A 19,347-nucleotide genomic window follows, 5' to 3' on the forward strand; every position below is an offset into this window, starting at 1 on the left:
TGAAACTAGGTGAACGACCCTACCAACAACTCTCAGGTGACCACCCAGATCATAAGCATGCTAATGGTCCACAAGGGCTATATTTTCAAGCTCTGTCCCCAGTGAGTTCAGAACTGAAGAAGCCTTCTGGATAGAACACAAAACATATTCAAAAGACAAGAAAAACATTCCAGTTGACACAGATAACCATGACCTGGATGAATCTGCACAGACCAAACTTAAAAAACTTTTATTTTTTACAGTTTTGCTGCAGACAGAATGTTCAACATTTTACAAAAATGTTGAGATTCACACAATCAATAAAGACACATTCAAAAGGGAGGGTGGAAAGGAGCCTGGAGGTCTGGGCTGGACGAGGCAATGGCACTGTGGCAGATCTGATAACAGGTTTGGTTCTGGCCAAAATCGTCTTCTCTGCTGTATGACACCAGACACAAATGGAGCCACGGACGCTCACCTAAGGACACAGAAACATGACAGAGCGAATCGTCACGACTGACAGCTGAGCCAAGCGTGTGCGTGGTGTCTGAGGCTATTTTTCTGCAGTTGAGGAGGTGTAGCTTAGACCTGTTCAGGTATGTCAGTATTAAGGAGACATGTACCAGTGCTGTCCTCTGGTGGGCAGATGGACTCCACCATCCGGCAGACGCGGCTTTGAGCCTCCTGATTGGCTGCTGCGTCCTCTGCTGTCACACCGAAGAACAGCTCCTGATGACAGGAACAAAGCGAGATGTCATAACAGGCTCATGCAGCGTCCTTAGTGGGATTTTCCCTTTTTCAAATGGCTCAGGGATGATAGAAACTCACAGCATCCCTAAACAGGAAGACGTCCAGACTGTCAGTGGCATCTTGCAGCTTAAACTTCATCAGAAAGACAAATTGCATCAGTTGGATGCCGAAGGCTGGCCAGTAAAGAAGGGAGAGGAGAACAAGTCAAACTGGAACTTAGATCTTTAGTAGAATCACCGATGCTTTAACTTCAATTACAAAACTGTTAATTCTGTGTTGCTGAATTTAGTTGTGTTTGCCAAACAAGCCAATTATCAAGTGTTGTCACTCACAGAGTGAAACATGGTTGACTTTGGCCACTTGGCAGCAGCTCATGTACCTTCAGCAATGGTCTTTTCATTGATCAGCTCAACGCCATTGCCCCACGGCTCCTTTATTACCACGTCTGAGCAGTTTCTGCACCTGGAAGGCACGTGAACCTTACAGTTGGTCAACTTTAGCTGCAACACTGAATATGTCTGTAGAAACATCTAAATTAAGGCTTCATATCACCAAGGACACTCTGGATTAACAGTAAACTGCTGTCGTATCCTAAGAGGCTTGAGCCTTCAAACTTCTGAAAACTCCCTGTATGACACCTATTTGACCACAAGGGGGGCAGTGAGTCGGTACAGACTCCCAAATGTGGAGATGAACATGAGCTGATTGACTCTGACCCATAGAATCTCTTCCTGCCTCTGAACAAGAACGGTGCAGACAGGTCCAGCAGAGTCATGTGACCTCCTGATGACATCACAGGGACCACGTTCTGGTAGCCAGAAGTGAGCTGAATGGCTTCCTCCAGAGAAGAACCTATGGGACAGTGGCGGTCCATCAGTACCTGTAGTTGACTCTGAACTGCATGAAGATGAGGAGCATCCAAGAGGTACCCATGATGAAGATAAGCTGTGTGGTTTTGCCCTCAGACACAAGCTGTTTAGACATGTGAATGCTGAGAGTCCGCTTTAAGGGTCCTGGTGGGAGTCTGGCCATCCCAGAGAGAGCCCAGGGTGGAGGGTCACAGGGGACGGGGCTCCTGGAGGCCTGAGAGAATAAATTCTCTACCAGTTCTTCATCTGGGACGTCTTGCCTGAGATAAAAAGCATCAATTGTTAAATATAGTGTAGTTGTGGTGATCTGGTTCTTTATCAGTATAAATAAGGAGCAAAATGTTTTGAACATGAAAAAACTGCAGACTCTGAGGGATCTAATGGCTTGCAGGACCTAAACAAGCACAAATGGTCGTACATGGAGCTGCACTTGCTGCAGTAGAGCTTCAGGAGCTGGTGAAGTTTTTGCGGCTCGTAGGAGCGCAGCTGGACCCTGACATGGTGGACACCACCCGGACCGGCGCGCCTCACCTCAGACAGCTGTTCTGGGTGCCTATCTGGAACAAAAAACATCAGAATACTGGGGCACAAATGCACTGAAGCTACTTAATAACTTTAAAAGGAACTAAAATATTTAACAAGAAATGCAGCTCAATCCAGCCTTGGAGCTACGATTGCTCAGCAGGTGTATGTCTTTTCAACCTAAATCCAACAAGATGTCATTTTAAAGCAAGAATTTTCCCAGAGGATATGAAACCTATTGTTGTCTCTCCTAATCCAGGAAATTCAGACCAAATAGGAAATTACCATCCAGCAGTTCCAAACCTCCAGCAGCTTCAGCACCTGAAACACAAACAGAATCAGATCAGAATCAGATTTATTTATTGCCATTGTTCATGTAGTACACAGTATTACACAAGCTAGGAATTTGTCCCGGTGTGACGCTGCAACATTCAACATAGAGAAGACAATAAACACTAGAATAAGATAAATAAGATAAGACATATATATATATATAAATAGTAAGGAATAGGTAATATGTATTCCTATAATGTGCAAGAGCAGCAGTTAAGTTAAAAGTCCACAGTGCAGGTCAATGCAAAAGTAGTGTATTGTTCGTGAGTCCGACTGGCTGCTGTACGTGGTGCTTAAGTGATAAGTCACTTGGTATTCAGCAGCCTGATGGCAGAGGGGAAGAAGCTGTTCATGTAGCGGGAGGTTTTGGTCCGAATGGACCGTAGTCTCCTGCCTGAGGGGAGGGGGGAAACAGTCTGTGACCAGGGTGGGAAGGGTCAGCCGTGATCCGACCTGCACACCTCCGGGTCCTGGAGATATACAGGTCCTGGATGGATGGAAGCCTGCAGCCGATCACTTTCTCGGCAGCACGCACGACGTGCTGCAGCCTCAGTCTGTCCCTGACGGTGGCGCCAGCATATCACACGGTGATGGAGGAGGTGAGGATGGACTCGATGATGGCCGTATAAAACTGCGCCAACATCCTGGGAGGCAGTTTGAGCTTCCTCAGCTGCCGTAGGAAGAACATCCTTTGCTGGGCCTTCTTGATGAGGGAGCTGATGGTTGGCTCCCACTTAAGGTCCCGGGTGATGGTGGTGCCCAGGAAGCGCAGGGGGGAAAGTACACAGCCCTGGGGTGATCCAGTGCTGATGGTGATAGAGTCTGAGACAGTCTTCCCCAGCCACACATACTGCCTCCGATCTGTCAGGAAGTGAGTGATCCACCTGCAGAGGGAGTCAGGCACACTAAGCTAGGACAGCTTGTCCTGTAGCAGAGCGGGGCAGATGGTGTTGAACACAGAGCTGAAGTCCACGAACAGGATCCTCGCGTAGGTTCCTGGGGAGTCCAGATGCTGCAAGATGGAGTGAAGGGCCAGGTTGACCGCGTCGTCCACAGATCTGTTAGCTCTGTAGGCGAACTGCAGTGGATCCAGGAGGGGGGTGGTGATGGACTTGAGGTGTGGCAGGATCAGGCGCTCTAAGGACTTCATGACTACAGGTGGGGGGCAGAGGTGGGGGGGGCAGAGGATTGGAGTATCTCAGGTTGCTCTGATTAAAGTCACCAAGCACGATAACCAGAGCGTCGGGATAGGTCTGCTCCACTTGTTGAATACAGTCCGCGAGCGTGCGCTGAGCCTCGCGCGCGTCCGCGTCTGGCGAGATGTAAACAGAGGCCAGAATGAATGAAGCGAACTCACGCGGAGAATAGAAGGGTCTGCAGTTGATGAAGAGGTATTCCAAAGCAGGAGAACAGTGCTGAGAGATCACAGTCACATCAGTGCACCAGTCGCTGTTGATGTAGAAGCAGACTCCACCGCCTGCTCTCTTGCCAGAGAGCGCCAGGTCGCGGTCGGCACGGAACAGCTGGAATTCCTCGAGGAGGAGCGCGCTGTCCGGTGTCTCTTTCCTGAACCAGGTTTCAGTGAAGCAGAGAACACACGAGGTGGAGAAATCTTTAATCTGCATCAGCTACTTCAGCTCGTCCATTTTGTTACAAAGTGAGTTGACGTTGGACAGAAAGATCCCAGGCAGCGCCGTGTGCGAGCCTCTCCTGCGTAATCTCGCCAAGGCACCGGCCCGTCTTCCTCTCCTCCGCCGTCTCACCTTTTGGACCAAAAAGTGAACCAGGTCGGCTGCAGGAGCCAGAAAAACTGGAAGTAAGTCCGTGGGGGTGAGAGTCCTGATGTTTAATAGCTCTTCACGGGTGTAAGAGCAGACAGACACACAATTAACAAACAAAAATAGACAAACAAGAACGCAGCAAGACAAGGCGACCGCTCTGGGCGCCATTTTGATTTGCACACAGAAACATCGGCAACCAACAGACCAGGAAGAGAATCCATGAAATCCAATCCCAGTCTAACAGCAACACTTTCTCCAGGGGGACCTGCCCATGAGCCCAACATCACGCCCATGCTATCATCACTGTAATGTGTGTGGTGGGGGGGGTCCATGTCAGAGTAAGCGAGTCCAGACGGGTCAGGAACAATCATATGAGCAGAAAACCAGGACCAAAGTGGACCGAGACCGAGGATGATATGAGGCAACTCTTTTGGTCCAAGCAGCAGCACAGCTGGAGTCTGAAGAGGACGGTCCAGTAACAGGATGTGGAAGACCTTATAAGTTGAAGCATCTTCTCATCATTCTACATACTACACCACAAGAACAAGAATCATGTATGACAGTGCCCTTACAGATGAGAAAATCAACCAGAACTCAGAAAAAGAGGTTGAATAAAAGAGGGTCAGCACAATCAGGCCTAGGCTCAGAAGTCTTCAGACCTCTGATTGCGTTTGGTGAGACCTGAACATTCAGGAGGCTCAACTTATGGACACGGCCTCCAGCTTCACATCTCCAGTGCTGCTTTGTAAAAACCTCTGGATGGAAAGCAGCAGCAGCAGCAGGCCAGAGGTTCTTAGAAGTTCTGTTCTCACCTGCTGAACTTTCAGGCGTCGTACTCCACGTATCCATCAGGTACGAGTTGTTCAGCTCGTCGTCCTCAAACAAGTCTAAAACTCTAATCAAAGACACATGAAGCTTCTTCAGCTTTGAGAGAGGAAACATTTTTCAGAACATTCAAATTGATCAATAGATGTATTGGTTTTATGAGATCAAAGAGCCATACATCTCCTGCCGTACCTCTTCAGTTCCTGCACATCAGAGCTGTTCTCTGGTAGAATGCGAAGGCCTCGACCATAAGCGGTCCCTCCATGCAGGTGGAACGACAAATGATGGAGCTCTGCTGGCTGACTGCTGGGGAGTCCAGGAACCTTTTGGGATCCTGGAATCGCTCGCAGGTTGTAGAGTCTCAGGAAATCTCCAGGCTGAGGAGACAAAACATTCATTAAGCCCCACCCACTCTTCCTGTGGTAAGATCACACGTCAGGGAACAAACGTCATCATCTCTTCACTTTGTGGTTTTTTGCATGAGGTATTTGTGGACCAGCAGATGGCGCCATGTGTCTTCAGCAGGACTGGCTGAAGCTTCTCAGAAGCTGATCTGCTGGGGTGGCAGGATGAGCTCTGGCTACATCTGAATTTGCTGGGATAATCTTGAGTCTTTGTCAGGTGGATGGATCCATTCCTCCTGTGGAGCTCAGATGATGGTCAACACTGAGCATATTGATGCTGACGGAGGAACAAAGCAGCCATCAAATCCTGAGGGTTCACAGGCAGGAGCTGCAGCACTCAGCTGCTCCTCAGAGGTCTGAACTAATCGCACCAGGGTAAGGGCACCCTTGTGTTTGTACAGAGGACAGAAGTTTGTACAGAGGATGTTTTTATAACGCCGTGGCACAGGGGACTGGTTACATCCCAACAGATCTACTGGATGTGTCAGGGAGGTCATCAAGGCAAATAATTTATTACTAACCAGAAAAGTTGAATAAATTGTATTTATTGTTGCCATACTTGAGTTTCAGTGGAGGATTTAAACTGAAAGAGTTTATCAGGTTTCATGTGGGTTTGATTATCCAGCTGCAGTCTGTTGGGATGAAGACCCCCCGCCTCCTCCTGAGGTTTTCCCCTGTCCAGAGGTTCTTCCTCCTTCTTGAGGTTCTCCACCCCTCTAAGGGTCTTCCCCCTCTGGACTGGCTCTGCCCACACCAGCTAGGTGCAACAAACATCCAGGCTTAAATTCTGGATACATCGTTCTCCTGACTAAAAACTGCACTCCCTCTCACCTGAACAGGTAAAGAAGTACAGACAAAGAAAGGGACGTGTTCCAGATGTGTGATTAACAGAAACTGCTTGGACTGCTTGAGTGACAATTGTAGTAACTTTGATCAGCAGAGAAACCAAAATCGCTGCTGGAGCCTGGTTAACCTGCAGCTCCTCACATTGACGGGCTGGTAAAGTGAACAGAACTCCAGAATTCTGGGATCTACATAAACAGGACTAAAGCCTACACAGATGAGAGCTGTGCACTGAAGCACCAGCGCTGATCTCATCCCTCACTTGTTCCACTAATGCTTCAGTTAACTTCTCAAGCATCAGGAGAGAAGCAGCACTTTAATTGCGGTCGGTGGATTCTGGACTAAATGTGAGCCCATGGGCTCAACATGGAGGCCCGTTCTCCTCAGAACAGTGTTCACCAAACAGGAAGCAGCGTGGGAGGAAAGACGAGGACGCATCAGGGCCTGAGGCGGCATTCACCCAAGTGTGAGCACCTAAAACGAGATAATCAGCAGAACTGAATGCCACTGACGAGCAGAAGGCCCAGAAGATGATCACTGATGTGAATGATCTGACCCAATTCCGCTCATCAAAGACACGTCAGAAAGCTGGACCAAAGGTAACCTCTTTGTCTGGCCTGAAATACAGAATCATCATCTGTTTGTAGGAGGAGCCTTGCTGCCAGGGTAACCAGGTATTCAGTTCCAGGGCCAAAGTGGTCACAACAGTGCTGCAGGTTTAGGTGCAGGTACATCAGAAGAAGACGTGACTAACCTGTTTTTTCTGCGCATTTTAAGCACAATCCTTTGCCTTTACAGTTCAGGCTTCGGTCGGCTGAGCATGATCACAAAGCTAAATTTACAGACTCTTCAAACGCACAGCAAAGTCACTTCAAAGCAATTCACGTGTGACATGTGACAACATTCCTGCCGTCCCCTCAGACCCAGAGGGTCCAAACAGTCGGTCCACATTTGAGCACAGCTGCAGCATGAATGAGGGCAACACAACATCTCAAACAGTTCTTCAATCACCCAACTAAAGCCAATCAGACTGACTTGGATAATCGTGACAGTGATCTGACAGATGCGTAACTGATAACAGAACATCGGTTCTGTCACTGGCTAAACTCTGGTGCTGCTTTAAAGCTGAGATTTGTTTGTGTGAGCTCAGCACATTTCCTGATGTAGACATGCGAGAGTTCATCTGAAGTACTCACATAAGATGAATAATTAAAAAACAAAACATAATCATGTCAGACAGGGTGAAGCCTTCAAAGCCACAATCAATAAAAGGATCACGACTCAACAACAGCGTTCTTCTGGAATCCGGGTGCTCATATGATGAAGATGTTCAACTACAAACCTGGTTAAAACAAATCCCAGTGAATTATATTGAAATGACAACATCTGGAAATGAAAGTGTTCAATGTGTGTGTGTGTGTGTTTGTGTGTGCGTCTACGTGTGTGCGTATGTGTGCGCGTGTGTGTCCAACCTTCAGCTGCCTCGTGAACTCCACGTGGTTGTCGTAGACCAGGATGTTGGCAATGAGCTCCTCCTTCCGTGCAGAGAAGGACGGCGGTCCCTCTATGATGTCTGGACTGATGTTCACTTTCAAGAGTGTGTGAGCACATCTGGAGCCGTCCCACACCTGTAGACCATCACAACCATTACAACAGCACATTGTCCGAAGCTTCACAGCAGGGAAAGAAACATGAATGTCTGAAGACAGAAATTCCACCAGAAGGTTCAGCTCACTCGTAAAACCCACTGTGATCAAAGAGGGCCATAACCATTATGGATTTCCTTTATTTATTTTCCATTATTAGTTCGTAGTTCTTAGATTGTAGGTCTTAAAGTTAATTAGGTTTTTCCTTTATACATTTTTTTCAAATATGTTAGAACATTTCTACTGAAGTAGAAAATTATACAACACAGGAAAACAAGTGAGCTTTTTAATTTCCAGCTGCTCTTTGAAGTCTTGGCCTTATGTAATTAATAATTATGTGAGCCAATATTTGTGTCTGTTTATGTAAAGATCCATCTAAATGAACCGATCCCACTGAGAAAGTTATGCAAGTCATCAACTCTCACCGTAGCAGATGTTAAAAGTTTATTAATTTGTCTAATTTGATGTTGCCACATATTAAATATTGCCTTGGTTGGTTTGTTTCAGCTTTAACTTCAAATAATTTAATCAAATTAGTAATAAGTGAAAGGGACATCCCGCAATACTGGAAGCAAAGACCAAAGATATACCGTATTTTCCGCACTATAAGGCGCACTTAAAACACTGAGATTTTCTCAAAAATCAACAGTGCGCCTTATAATACGGTGCGCCTTGTGTGTGGACTGAGTTCCAAAATCTGCAGTGTGCTTTTGGTGGGTGCACTACAGTAAATGCTCCGCCCATCGATTAGCGGCACACCTATGCGTAAGGATCCCCTAAAATGGCGGCGGTCAAGCGACACGCGTATGAGGCTTACATTAAACTGCAGGCCATCGAATATGCGGCTGAAAATGGCAATTGAGCAGCTCCAAGACATTTTAATGTAAATGAGTCCATGGTCAGAAAGTGGAGAAAACAAGAAAGTGAACTGCGCCAAGTGAGGAAGACGAAGCTGAGTTTTTGCGGGAACAAAGCAAGGTGGCCCGAGCTGGACCGAGTGGAACAGTGGGTTGTGGAACAGCGAACAACTGGAAGGGGCGTCTCTACTGTCACCAAAGGCCAAAGCGATTGCTGAAGAAATGGACATTGAGCACTTCCAAGGAGGTCCGTCTTGTTTTCATTTTATGAGGAGGCGGCATCTCTCCATACGCATGAGGACTACTGTGGTGCAACGGCTGCCTGCGGATTACCAGGAGAGGGTGGCCATCTTCCGCACCTACTGCCGCGACAAAATAACCGGCAAAAAAACCCCGCTCCCAGCCACATCACCAACATGGATAAAATCCCGCTGACTTTTGACATCACTTTGACCCACACAGTGGAGAAAAAAGGGACCAGCACGGTGGCGATATGCACGACGGGGCATGAGAAGTTGTCGTTCACAGTGGTTCTCGGCTGCCACGGAAACGGACAGAAATTGCCACCAATGGTGATTTTCAAGAGAAAGACGTTGCTGAAAGAAGCGTTTCCTGCCGGAGTTGTGGTCAAGGCAAATCAAAAGGGCTGGATGGACAAAGAAAAAATTAAAGAGTGGCTGAGGGAAGTGTATATTAGGAGGCCAGGTGGCTTTTTTCACACTTCACGTCCCTGCTTGTATGTGATTCCATGCGCGCCCACCTCAGACAGCGTCAAACAACACATTAAGCAGGTGAATTCAGAGCTCGTCATCATCCCGGGAGGACTCACAAAGGAACTACAACCGGTGGACATTGGTGTGAACCGGGCTTTTAACGTCAAGCTGCGCACTGCATGGGAGCGCTGGATGACGGAAGGCGAACACTCCTTCACAAAGACTATGAGGCAGCGGCGGGCAAGTTATGCCACCATATGCGGGTGGATTGTAGATGCATGGGCTATGATACGGTCTTCATGTATTGTAAGAGCTTTCGCAAAAGCCGGCGAGTCTGATTCAGTTGATGACGAAGAGGAACTCAGGATGTTGGACATTGAAATAGCGCGGCTGTTTAATTCAGATACAGAAGATAAAAACTTTGATGGTTTTGTGGTGGAAGAATGAATATTTTGTTGTGTCGAAACTCACTGTTTTAAATCCGTTGTCGTTTTTTACTGTATGTTTTAGCATGCGCCTAAAAATACGGTGCGTCTTATGTATGGCTTAAGTACAGAAATAAACCCCGTAATTGAGAGTGCACCTTATAACCCGGTGCGCCTTATGGTGCGGAAAATACAGTATTTCCTCCTTTTGAGTCTTTACATGCTGGTAAGCCATCATCCATCCTGGTCAGGGGGGGTGCTCTTCTGCTGCAGTTATGTAACTTTTTTTGTTTTGTTTACCTACAGTTCTGGCATATTTTCTGACGTATATGGGAAATGTTAGGCTTAATTAACGGTAGCGTTTAATATTGCTCCGTCCTTCACGGACTGCAGCTCCTTAAAGGAACATCTCCATTCCTCCTCTGGTTGCTTTTATAATAAATTCATTTTGAAAGAACGTTAAGGAATTCCTGCTGACATATGTGGAGCTTATCAGACTGGAAGAAGAGCGAGTTTCTGACAGTCTTCTGAACATTATCTCAGATGCTTTATCACAAGATGGGGACAGAAATGACGCTTCTTACCCTCAGCAGGGTGCAGGTGGAGTCGATGGAGGCCTTGGCCAGCAGCTGGCAGGTCAGGTCAAAGTAATTTGTGGGCTGAACTGCAGACAGACGCATCAACGGGGACGGGGGCATCTTCACCTGGCCAGCAGCCCAGGCCCGCAGCTCCTCCACAGTAGAACCATCCGTCTCGTCAAAGTGGAACTTCTGGCAGGAGGTTCTCGGCTCCACGGGTCCACCCTCCCCGCCGTCAAATGTCACCACCGAGAAACCAAAGGTGTTGACCAACATGATGGAGTCATTGAAAAACTGAGTCTAGGAAGACAACAAGCAACTAGTGAGGACATTGTTGACCTTCAGACCTGTATTCTGATTGAATTTGATCAAAGGCAGTTAGAAGCATTCTGGAAGCCAGAATGGACCTTGACTCTGTGCAGGCGGATAATGTCCCCGATTTGAAAGATTTTAGGATGGTCCTCCAGCTTCTCACAGAAGATGGTGCAGAAGACACTTTGGTTGGACTGGTCAGTTATCTTCAGACTGGAGCAGAAGTCTGGAGTGGAGAGGAGTGGGCAGGAGTGGAGAGGAGAGGAGAGGAGAGGAGAGGAGAGGAGAGGAGAGGAGAGGAGAGGAGAGGAGAGGAGAGGAAGCGAGAGGAGAGGAAGCGAGAGGAGAGGAAGCGAGAGGAGAGGAACCAGTCAGTTCATGTCTCTGGTCCTCAGCAGCCTCAGCCTGTAGCAATGTAGCTGAGACAATGCCAAAACTTAGCTGTTCCTCTTCTCAATATTAGCATTATTTTAGCTAGCATAATGACTAGCTACAGACTCTAAACCTTCTCATGGAGGAAGGGTGGTTCAACAGCAGGGCTGAAAGTTCGGCCTCCCATTCTACTGTGAAAGTTTCTGGAACCAGCAGTAAACAAGCACTCTGAGAGCGGAGCGGCCTACTGGAATGATCTGCTGGGTCTCCAGATATGATGGATCTGGGCCTCTAATGGCCATTATACAGGGTGCTTTAAATATGACCATCATGGGAGAAACCTGGAGATATCTTTGGTTGTGGCTCTAAAACGGAGGACTTTGTTGCACATTGAGGCAAAGATAAGGTTCTTGTCCCTCCCCTGTTTCCAGGGAAACTTTGCTGCAGTTGATGCTGTCTTGGATGATATTTAGCAGCAGCTTCTTGTCTGTGCTGATGAGCTGTGGAAACCAGACAACCTGACATAATGTTTCACCTTCATGGGGGCCACCAGTCTTCCTATATAAACCATCATGGACTTCCAGCTTCATGAAAGATTCCCAGTACACCAGCTGAGGTCGGTCTCAAAATCTGATCGATTTAAACTAATGTGGTTGAAATTCTGGACCGACCAGTTCCACGCATCCCGAGGTCAGTCTCAGAATCTGATTGATTTAACCTAATGTGGTTGGAATTCTGGACTGACCGGTTCCACGTGTCCTGAACGGCTGCTTGAAGAAAACCACCACTCCATACACGTTGACCACAGTTCCAGGCTTCAGGTCCTTCAGTCTGACATACATGTACTTTGGAACCTTGGTCACCCTGGAAACCTGAGGAGAATTAAGATTATATTATTAATACTCTGAAAATGTCATGCAAGAATAAAGACATAAACAAGCCAGACTGATCCAATTGAAATCAGACCTTAGGGGAAGTGTACTTGGACACAGTTGGGACAGTGTGAGTGCAGCCTAAATGAGCTAAAACCCAAACACTCAGGAAACCAAAGTGCATCAACAGGAAACTTCTGTAAAGTTTTAATGTCTGACTGTATATGAAATACAGAATGTTTAGTTAATAAAGGTGGAGGTCACCAGGACCGCCAGCAGTTGACAGAAAACATCCTGACAGACACAAGACCATCATGGACCACAGCTAATCTGCCGTTCATCTCTGACCTCTGTCGAGGCTGCGCTGGCTCTCCTTACAACTGCCAAGGATCGAGGGTGGGGGGGATGCGGCGGCACTTCTCGGGACACCTGAAGGTCAAAGAGGACAAAGAAGTGTTAGAAGCAGTACAGCCGATACTGAGGAAAATACACAAATATAAATATCAGTTTTTCATATCTCAAACAGCTGCGTGAGACAGCCATGGGGTTGAGTCAGCATACCATTAGCCATACTGGTGTGAAGCTACAACTTGATGATACTTTTTCTAAATGATTTCTAAAACTGACTCAATATTGCTTAGCAACATATTTTCTGTGTGGCCATTAGTGTCTTACAAACACGCAGGCGTGGTCTCCAGACAGCTGCAGGTTAAAGGGGTGAAGCTTGTCCCTGAGACGTGTAGGCGATTTGCCGACAGTGAAGCCAGAGGCTGCGACCACATCCTGCACAAACAGGCCAGAATAAACACAAACAGAACTGTGAGATCAAACTTGACAGATAAACATACACCTTCATCCCACAGGGGTGAGTCATCCATAAACTGGCGTGTCAGTTGCCCAGGAGACGGCACCAAAGCTCAAGAAAAGGAAGCAGAAGCATTGTGTTTGGATGACCTGACAAACTGATGTAGAGCTGAATGTAGTGAGTCAGATTTCAGATTTTCTGACATTCACCAGGATTATCCTCGGTGAGATAATCATCCAAATCCTCACCAGAAAAGTGATTCAGAACTTTGTAAACAGCATCAGAGTTGTTGCCATGTTTCAGGAAAAGGAAAATGTTACTGTGGCAACAGCGAGAGGGAGTGGTTAAACTCTGGAGGTGGAGCAAGAGGGTCTGTATGTTGAGACAGAGAAAATAGTCTGCTGTCCTGGTTTAGGAAAACCTCCTAAACCAAGGCCTTCAAAATGAACATACCCCTTGATGGACGGATTGACTGAAGTCCTGAGCCAGCGTACCCTGCAGGATGACGTTAATTGAGCCCACAATCTGTTCAGACTCTTCTGTAAAGCAAAGATTCAAAACATGAGTAAAGCTCAAACTTACAGCTCGGGTAGACTCTTATTCACAGACCGAAGATTAGTGCAGATTAATGCTGAGCAATACATAAAGATACAGATACACGCAGGCATGTAATACTGAATCTATCAGATCAATGACATCACATCAGGTTCCATTTTTAAAAAAACCTCTAACGAAGAATCAAAACTGATTTCCAGACATAAGAATTTTTCACGCTCACCTGTGACCACAGCCTTCAGGATAAAGGAGTCAGCTGCCGTCGGCACCAGCGGACCTTTGTGCACCACTCTGCCCTGCACGCAATCAAACAGGCAAGTTTTTACCAGTACCGAAGAACTGGGACCAGAGAAGCAATAAAGAATCTGAGCAGCATTGGTGGAGTTGGATTTATCTGCTGCTTTACTGCTCTGAGAAGGAGCTGTTCAGATTATTACTCTGCTGGTACAAAGAACCTGCAACCATCACAGCAGGACAATATTACTGATCACCTGACCATTTAGCACATCGGTCTCCTGCTAATGCTGCGTTAGCATTAAAGCTTTGGTCCTGGACGGTGTTTCAGCATGGTCTCTCTCAGAAAACAAGCTAACATCACTATTGTAAACCTGCTGTCACAGAAAACCAGAAAAAAAGTCTCCACACCTGGACTGTCCTGTCGGTGCAGTCCACACTGGTATTGATGAGTGTGATGGGAATCCTGCTCAGATGAGATGGTACCTGTCTAGGTGGCCCTGCCCCATCTGACAGGAGGTGAACCGGCATGTTTATGGAGATCTGAGGGAGACCAATCAGAAGATGTGATGAACTCAAATAATATCCCATGATTCAGATCACAAAACAGAACCAGAACGTCCATTGCAGGAAACTTTCTTACTCCGTAATGTTGAACACTGCCTGCTCGAGCTGCACGAAAAAAGTTCTTAGAAAATCAATCTTGATTCCCAGATGCACAGCATTTCATGTCTACACGCAGCAATTCTGAAGTATTTCATTTTAGGAGCTGCATCACAAACAAATGTTCCCGTTTCCTCCCGGATATTTGCCAAGTACCCACAAAGAACAAAGATCCTCTGGATCCATCCCTGAAGTTGTTTTGCCTTCATTGCAGCACTGTAAATCTCTACAGTTAAATGTCACCACAACGTACAGCATGATGAAGCTGTAGGGTTAGTGGGAAAAACACGCAGATGTCCATAACCTTCCATGGAACCTTCTGCAGGGCATTGCTGAAGCCACCAAACTCAAGCAGACAGGAGATGATGGCAGCTATCAGGTGTCACCTAGACAAATATTTGGCCCCAATAAACACCGTCCAACACAAGAGAGTTCAGAAGATGAGAACTATTTGAGTAAGGAATAAAATCATGTCAGATCTCATGTGGTGATCTCAATTCATAGCAAAGACATGGTGATTACCATAATTTACAGTGTCGTACAGCCCTTTTACCTGCTGACATCAGAACTGCAGGTTTCACCTGTCCTCCAATACACAACTTCTGACAGGATAAAACCTCTGACAGGAAGCACAACACCTGTGTCTACAGGAGGGCAGCATGCTAACGGTCTGCCAGGCCTTTCTTCTGAAAAAAAATCTACAAAAACGCTGGCTTTGTTCCAAGTGGCCAGCATGTTGGTTCCTGTCAGGCCGTGTTACTTTGAGTTCCTGCAGATTTGACCGGTGAGTCCCTCAGTGAAGCATCACAGGCAGAGGACAGCACAGCAGGAACAGCCCGTGAGGCAGACAAGCTGCTTGCTCAGCTGCCCAGGCAGTGACCCAGTTGGGCAGAAAATTCTACCAAGGAAAATTAAAGTGAAATAAACCTCTGTAATGTGGACCAAATAGGCAGAGCCAAAGGCTCAAACGACAGCACAACAGAGCTCCAGATCTACAACTCGGCAGCTTTCAGATGGTGAAATCATTCAGGACCAAGACTTCATGCCAAGAGGCTTGGTTAGCTGACCTATCAGAGCTGAGGTGTGGTGGACCAAAGCTTGTGGGGCTAGCTGCAGCTGCCTGCTAGAGCCAGCAGCCCACAGCATTTGAAGTTGATCAATACTGTTAGAAAAAAGCAGTGAAGGAAAATGCAGATAAGATTGTGAGCAGACCAGATATGTTGAAGGTACTAGGATAGTTTCTAGCGGTCCCTACCCACTAAACAACCATGCAGGTCTCAGCTCATCTTCTTAACCACGTTATCAAGGGGAGGGTACACAATTAGCCAAGTGCCCACAATTAGCAAATGCAGCCCCCCCCCAGATGAGTCGCCAGTTCATTCCAGTACCCTATGTGAGCATTTGTGGGTTTGGTACCTCAGCAGTGCTCTGAAGGTGTTCTGGCACCTTCCCCTACTACCAGAGTATCTTATAAGATTTGTCTGCACTGGCACTTGAACCAAGAACCCTCTGCTCCTCAGCCCAGGTACCAACAGACTGAGCTACCACTGTCTGAAAGATTTGCTTCTGGACCTGCAGGGTCACCCAATGAAACTCAAAGTGAACAAAAAAGATGCAACAAAAATGGTAATGATTTTTAAAATACTGTAGAATTTGAAGGTCAACAGAACAGATAGAGGAGTAAGGGATGGGGCTAAAGGATGGGACCAATGACCAGTTTAGCTACCCCAATAGGAATAAAGATTGATAGATCTGCTGCTCTCAGCAGCTGTGAGGAGTTTCATTGGCTCATGAACAGCTGGCGAAGAGAGATGGAGGCTCTGTGTTGCAAAAATGATCATTTCATTGTTAAAATTTATGTACCGGTACTTGCATAATCTATGCCTATTCTCTCTTCTACCTGCTTCTTCCTCTACCCACCCAGCCATAAGCAGGAGGGTCCCCTACTTGAGTCTGGTACTGCTCATGGTTTCTTCCTGTTAAAGGGGAGTCTTTCCTTGCCACTCTTGCTTGTTGGGAGTCAGGCCCTGGGATTCTGTGAAGCGCCTAGAGACAATTTTGATAATAACAGATGCTTTATAAATAAAGATTGATTGATTATATGTTGATAATTAATACTGATTTAAATAATTAAAACTGATAAGCAGAAATTAGATTAAAGTGCTTCATTTATGGTTCCTCTCATTATCAACTCTCACAACAGTTGCAGATCCACTGATCGGTCCAGGATCAATCATTTTTTACTGTGGGGTGAACACAGTAAAAAATGAGCATTAAGAACAGATAATTTGCAGAAATATCTGAAATACTTTAAATTAAACTGAAACTCGGGATTTGCTTTTTAAAGGTCAACAGTTGGCTTATTATTTATTCTCAGGGAACATACAAAAATAGATATTGAGCAAATTTCAAGGAATAATATAGCCATATAAAACAAGGCTAAAGTCTTAATCTCTTAAAAATGGTTCCCTTCATACTGCAAGTTGAAATCTTCGCCATTGAGCCAAAAGTAAGGATCTAGAGAAGCATCTACTGGGGTCGAAATCAATACACAAACGTGTGAAACTTGGAATCGACCGTCCTGATGGCGATCATTCAGATTTTCTGAGTTCACTAAAGTCATTCTAATGACAAAGGAGCTCCAAACCCAGAAGAGGAGAACTTATATTATAGCAGGAGTGCGTTTCTGCTGCTAATTAAGAGAAGAAACCGAAATTAAACACTAAACTTCACACACTTACCGCTGAGCAACTTCCGGTAGTTTCCCTCGCGCGTTCAAATTGAAAGGAGTACGCATGCGCGGAGGAAGTCCGTCAACTACAAAATAAAGTTCCTTAACAAAATAATGGTGGCATTGGATGAAAGTAAAATAAAATCATTTAATTTGAAGTCATAACCAAAATCCACCAAACAAGAGCTTCAAGAGACTGCTCAGCAGCAACAAGCATTAAAGACAGTCTTCATTTCAATATTAAAGTATGGTGCTCTGGAAACAGAATATTGACCAAAATGTTTGATTCATTTTGCTCCTGAACTATAGAAGAACTCACAAATTTAGATTTTGGTCAAAGTCACTGCTCACAGTTGACACCAGTTGTTTCTTTTGGTGAGTCTTGTCAATTAGAACCATTTAACATCCATCTATTCTTCAAGTTTTTCAGGTAGAAAAAGGCTTTAGGGGTAGATAGCTAGTGCCTAAAGGGTCTTTATCTGGTACCTGAGAATTTTACTAGAGTCTGGAAGCTTCCACAGCTCACTCAGGATGAACTGGGTCATGGATTTATTGATCATTAGCTGTATTAACTTAATTGGTGGAATAGTTGTCTTGGTAATCAGATAATCATATTTTCTGCCTCATTACAAGATGAAGCTTCCTGGAGTTGCAGTTGACCTGAAACCTGATTGGCTATTGTCTTCCCCTCATCATAAAAGCTGCTGGAATCAGCTCTGATGTCGTCCTCTCCCAGTAACATCAACCTGTAATACCTGCTTCTGTTATCATTGGTGAGAGTTGTCAAAGGTAATGACACAGAGTAAAGGAAGGCTTGACACTACAACAGGAGGGCGGCTTCCGACTTCCTGCTGTGTTTGGCAGATAATCGCATTAGTGAAGAGATGCTTTTGATTTTGATGTACAGAAACATCTCGATGTGGCTCAGGTGCTCCATCTGAAGACATGTCAGATGACACCGGGAAACCCTTGATGAGTAGTAGGCGAGTTGAAGGCTGCCGTGCAGATGCCATCTCATCTGCACTGACAGATTTGGGACATAAACCAACTAGACCAGGCTGCACATCGGCTTTGGTCCAGGATGATTTTAATGTTGCCCAAAAGAGCAAAAATTTCACTTGACAATGTGCGAAATATGATGAACCTGCAGGTCTTGTACATCTTAGAATCTGAAATCAATTTACAAATGGTATTGATGCCGTTGATTAGTAACTTAATCACTTCTAAACCAAAATATCTAAAATGATCACATTTGAATTCAATAAAGGTCTGGCCCAAATCTATAAAAAGGATGATCCATCTCCAAAGAACAAACATATCCAAAAAACAAACTGTTTAACATAAGCCTACATTTAAACACAATAATCCAAACATGGATCAAATCATTTAATTATCAGGTTTTATATATCAATGTTTGATCCACGTTTGGTTCAAAACCGAAAACTTGGAGGGAAACTTCTTACGGACTGTTTACACACCAGATACTTACTGAAGATTGATTTTAAAACATGTAAGCAAAGTTTTTTCCACAGGCCTGGGCTCCAGGGGCCGGTCCAGGTTGTTTCAGTCCTCAAGGGGTGTTTGAAGGTAAAGGCGCCGCCTCAGCGCAACACTTTCATGGGATAAATGCAATATCTCCTTCCAGCTGTAGGTAATAGTAAAGAACAGGAAGGTCATCAGTGCCTGCGGGGCCTCCATACACATGATTAGCTGACAAAAGCATCATTTAATTCTGATCGGAGCTGATGAATGCACCTATTACATCCATGCTCCCATCCTGTCAATCCTGCACTGGGTCAAGAGTGAACAAACACTTCTGAATCACCTTCATCTTTCCCACAGTGGAGGTGGGTCAGTCGGCCCCGCTGAGCCAGTAAATCCTGCCTGTTTATCAGCCTTGTTCTGCTGCAGGTAAGAGACAGGAAGATGTTCAGGTCAGAGCCACAGCTGGATCGTTCTGACCTCTGGAGAACTAACCAATCCTCCTGGGTGTTGCCCACAAGAACCAGAAGACAATCTTGTGTTATTAGAACCAGATAATTTTATATAAAATTACAGGCATGTTTCCATAAAACCGGATAATGTTAACACAAAAGACCAAAACAGAAACAGAGTTTATCTCATAATTCGAGTTTGGACGTCATGGGACAAAAATCAAATATTTCCACCACTTTTTTTAATAAATGTACAGTAACAAATGTTGGTCCCTACTTCTTTTCATCTCTTCTTGGATTTTTTTTTTTATTGATTTTGCAGTCCTGGTGCCAGTCTAAGTCTC

At 45.7% G+C, this 19,347-nt stretch overlaps 1 protein-coding gene across 5 annotated transcripts; it reads right to left on the bottom strand.

The window, feature by feature from the left end:
• Nucleotides 1–210: 210 nt before the first annotated feature.
• pot1 (protection of telomeres 1 homolog) lies at nt 211–19,343 on the bottom strand. 5 transcript variants are annotated; one of them, XM_011607094.2, is made up of 22 exons: nt 19,281–19,343; nt 18,895–18,974; nt 18,559–18,714; nt 14,087–14,218; nt 13,665–13,737; nt 13,340–13,425; nt 12,757–12,864; nt 12,430–12,510; nt 11,955–12,081; nt 10,933–11,063; nt 10,532–10,825; nt 7,779–7,934; nt 5,252–5,436; nt 5,047–5,129; nt 2,406–2,441; nt 2,017–2,155; nt 1,659–1,858; nt 1,446–1,581; nt 1,109–1,191; nt 808–902; nt 603–708; nt 211–457 (listed from the first exon to the last, which is right to left on the bottom strand). In XM_011607094.2, the coding sequence occupies exons 4-22, from the start codon at nt 14,204–14,206 to the stop codon at nt 312–314; spliced, it is 2,385 nt and encodes a 794-aa protein (XP_011605396.1). In that variant the 5' UTR covers nt 14,207–14,218; nt 18,559–18,714; nt 18,895–18,974; nt 19,281–19,343; the 3' UTR covers nt 211–311. The 5 variants fall into 5 exon arrangements, with proteins under 5 accessions (XP_011605396.1, XP_029697315.1, XP_029697316.1 ...); XM_029841455.1 differs by lacking the exons at nt 18,559–18,714; nt 18,895–18,974; nt 19,281–19,343 and adding exons at nt 16,259–16,384; nt 17,080–17,122; XM_029841456.1 differs by lacking the exons at nt 18,559–18,714; nt 18,895–18,974; nt 19,281–19,343 and adding exons at nt 16,286–16,384; nt 17,080–17,113.
• Between the last annotated feature and the right edge of the window lie 4 nt (nt 19,344–19,347).

This window comes from Takifugu rubripes, chromosome 9 (genome assembly GCF_901000725.2).
Source record: "Takifugu rubripes chromosome 9, fTakRub1.2, whole genome shotgun sequence".
NCBI lineage: Eukaryota > Metazoa > Chordata > Actinopteri > Tetraodontiformes > Tetraodontidae > Takifugu > Takifugu rubripes.

Coding starts and splice junctions, on each gene's coding strand:
- pot1 (XM_011607094.2), bottom strand. CDS start 14,206: ATGCCGGTTCACCTCCTGTCAGATGGGGCAGGGCCACCTAGACAGGTA. Junction 5,130..5,251: donor GATGTGCAGGAACTGAAGAG/GTACGGCAGGAG, acceptor GTCTTTGATTAG/AGTTTTAGACTTGTTTGAGG. Junction 1,582..1,658: donor ACAGCTTATCTTCATCATGG/GTACCTCTTGGA, acceptor ACTGTCCCATAG/GTTCTTCTCTGGAGGAAGCC.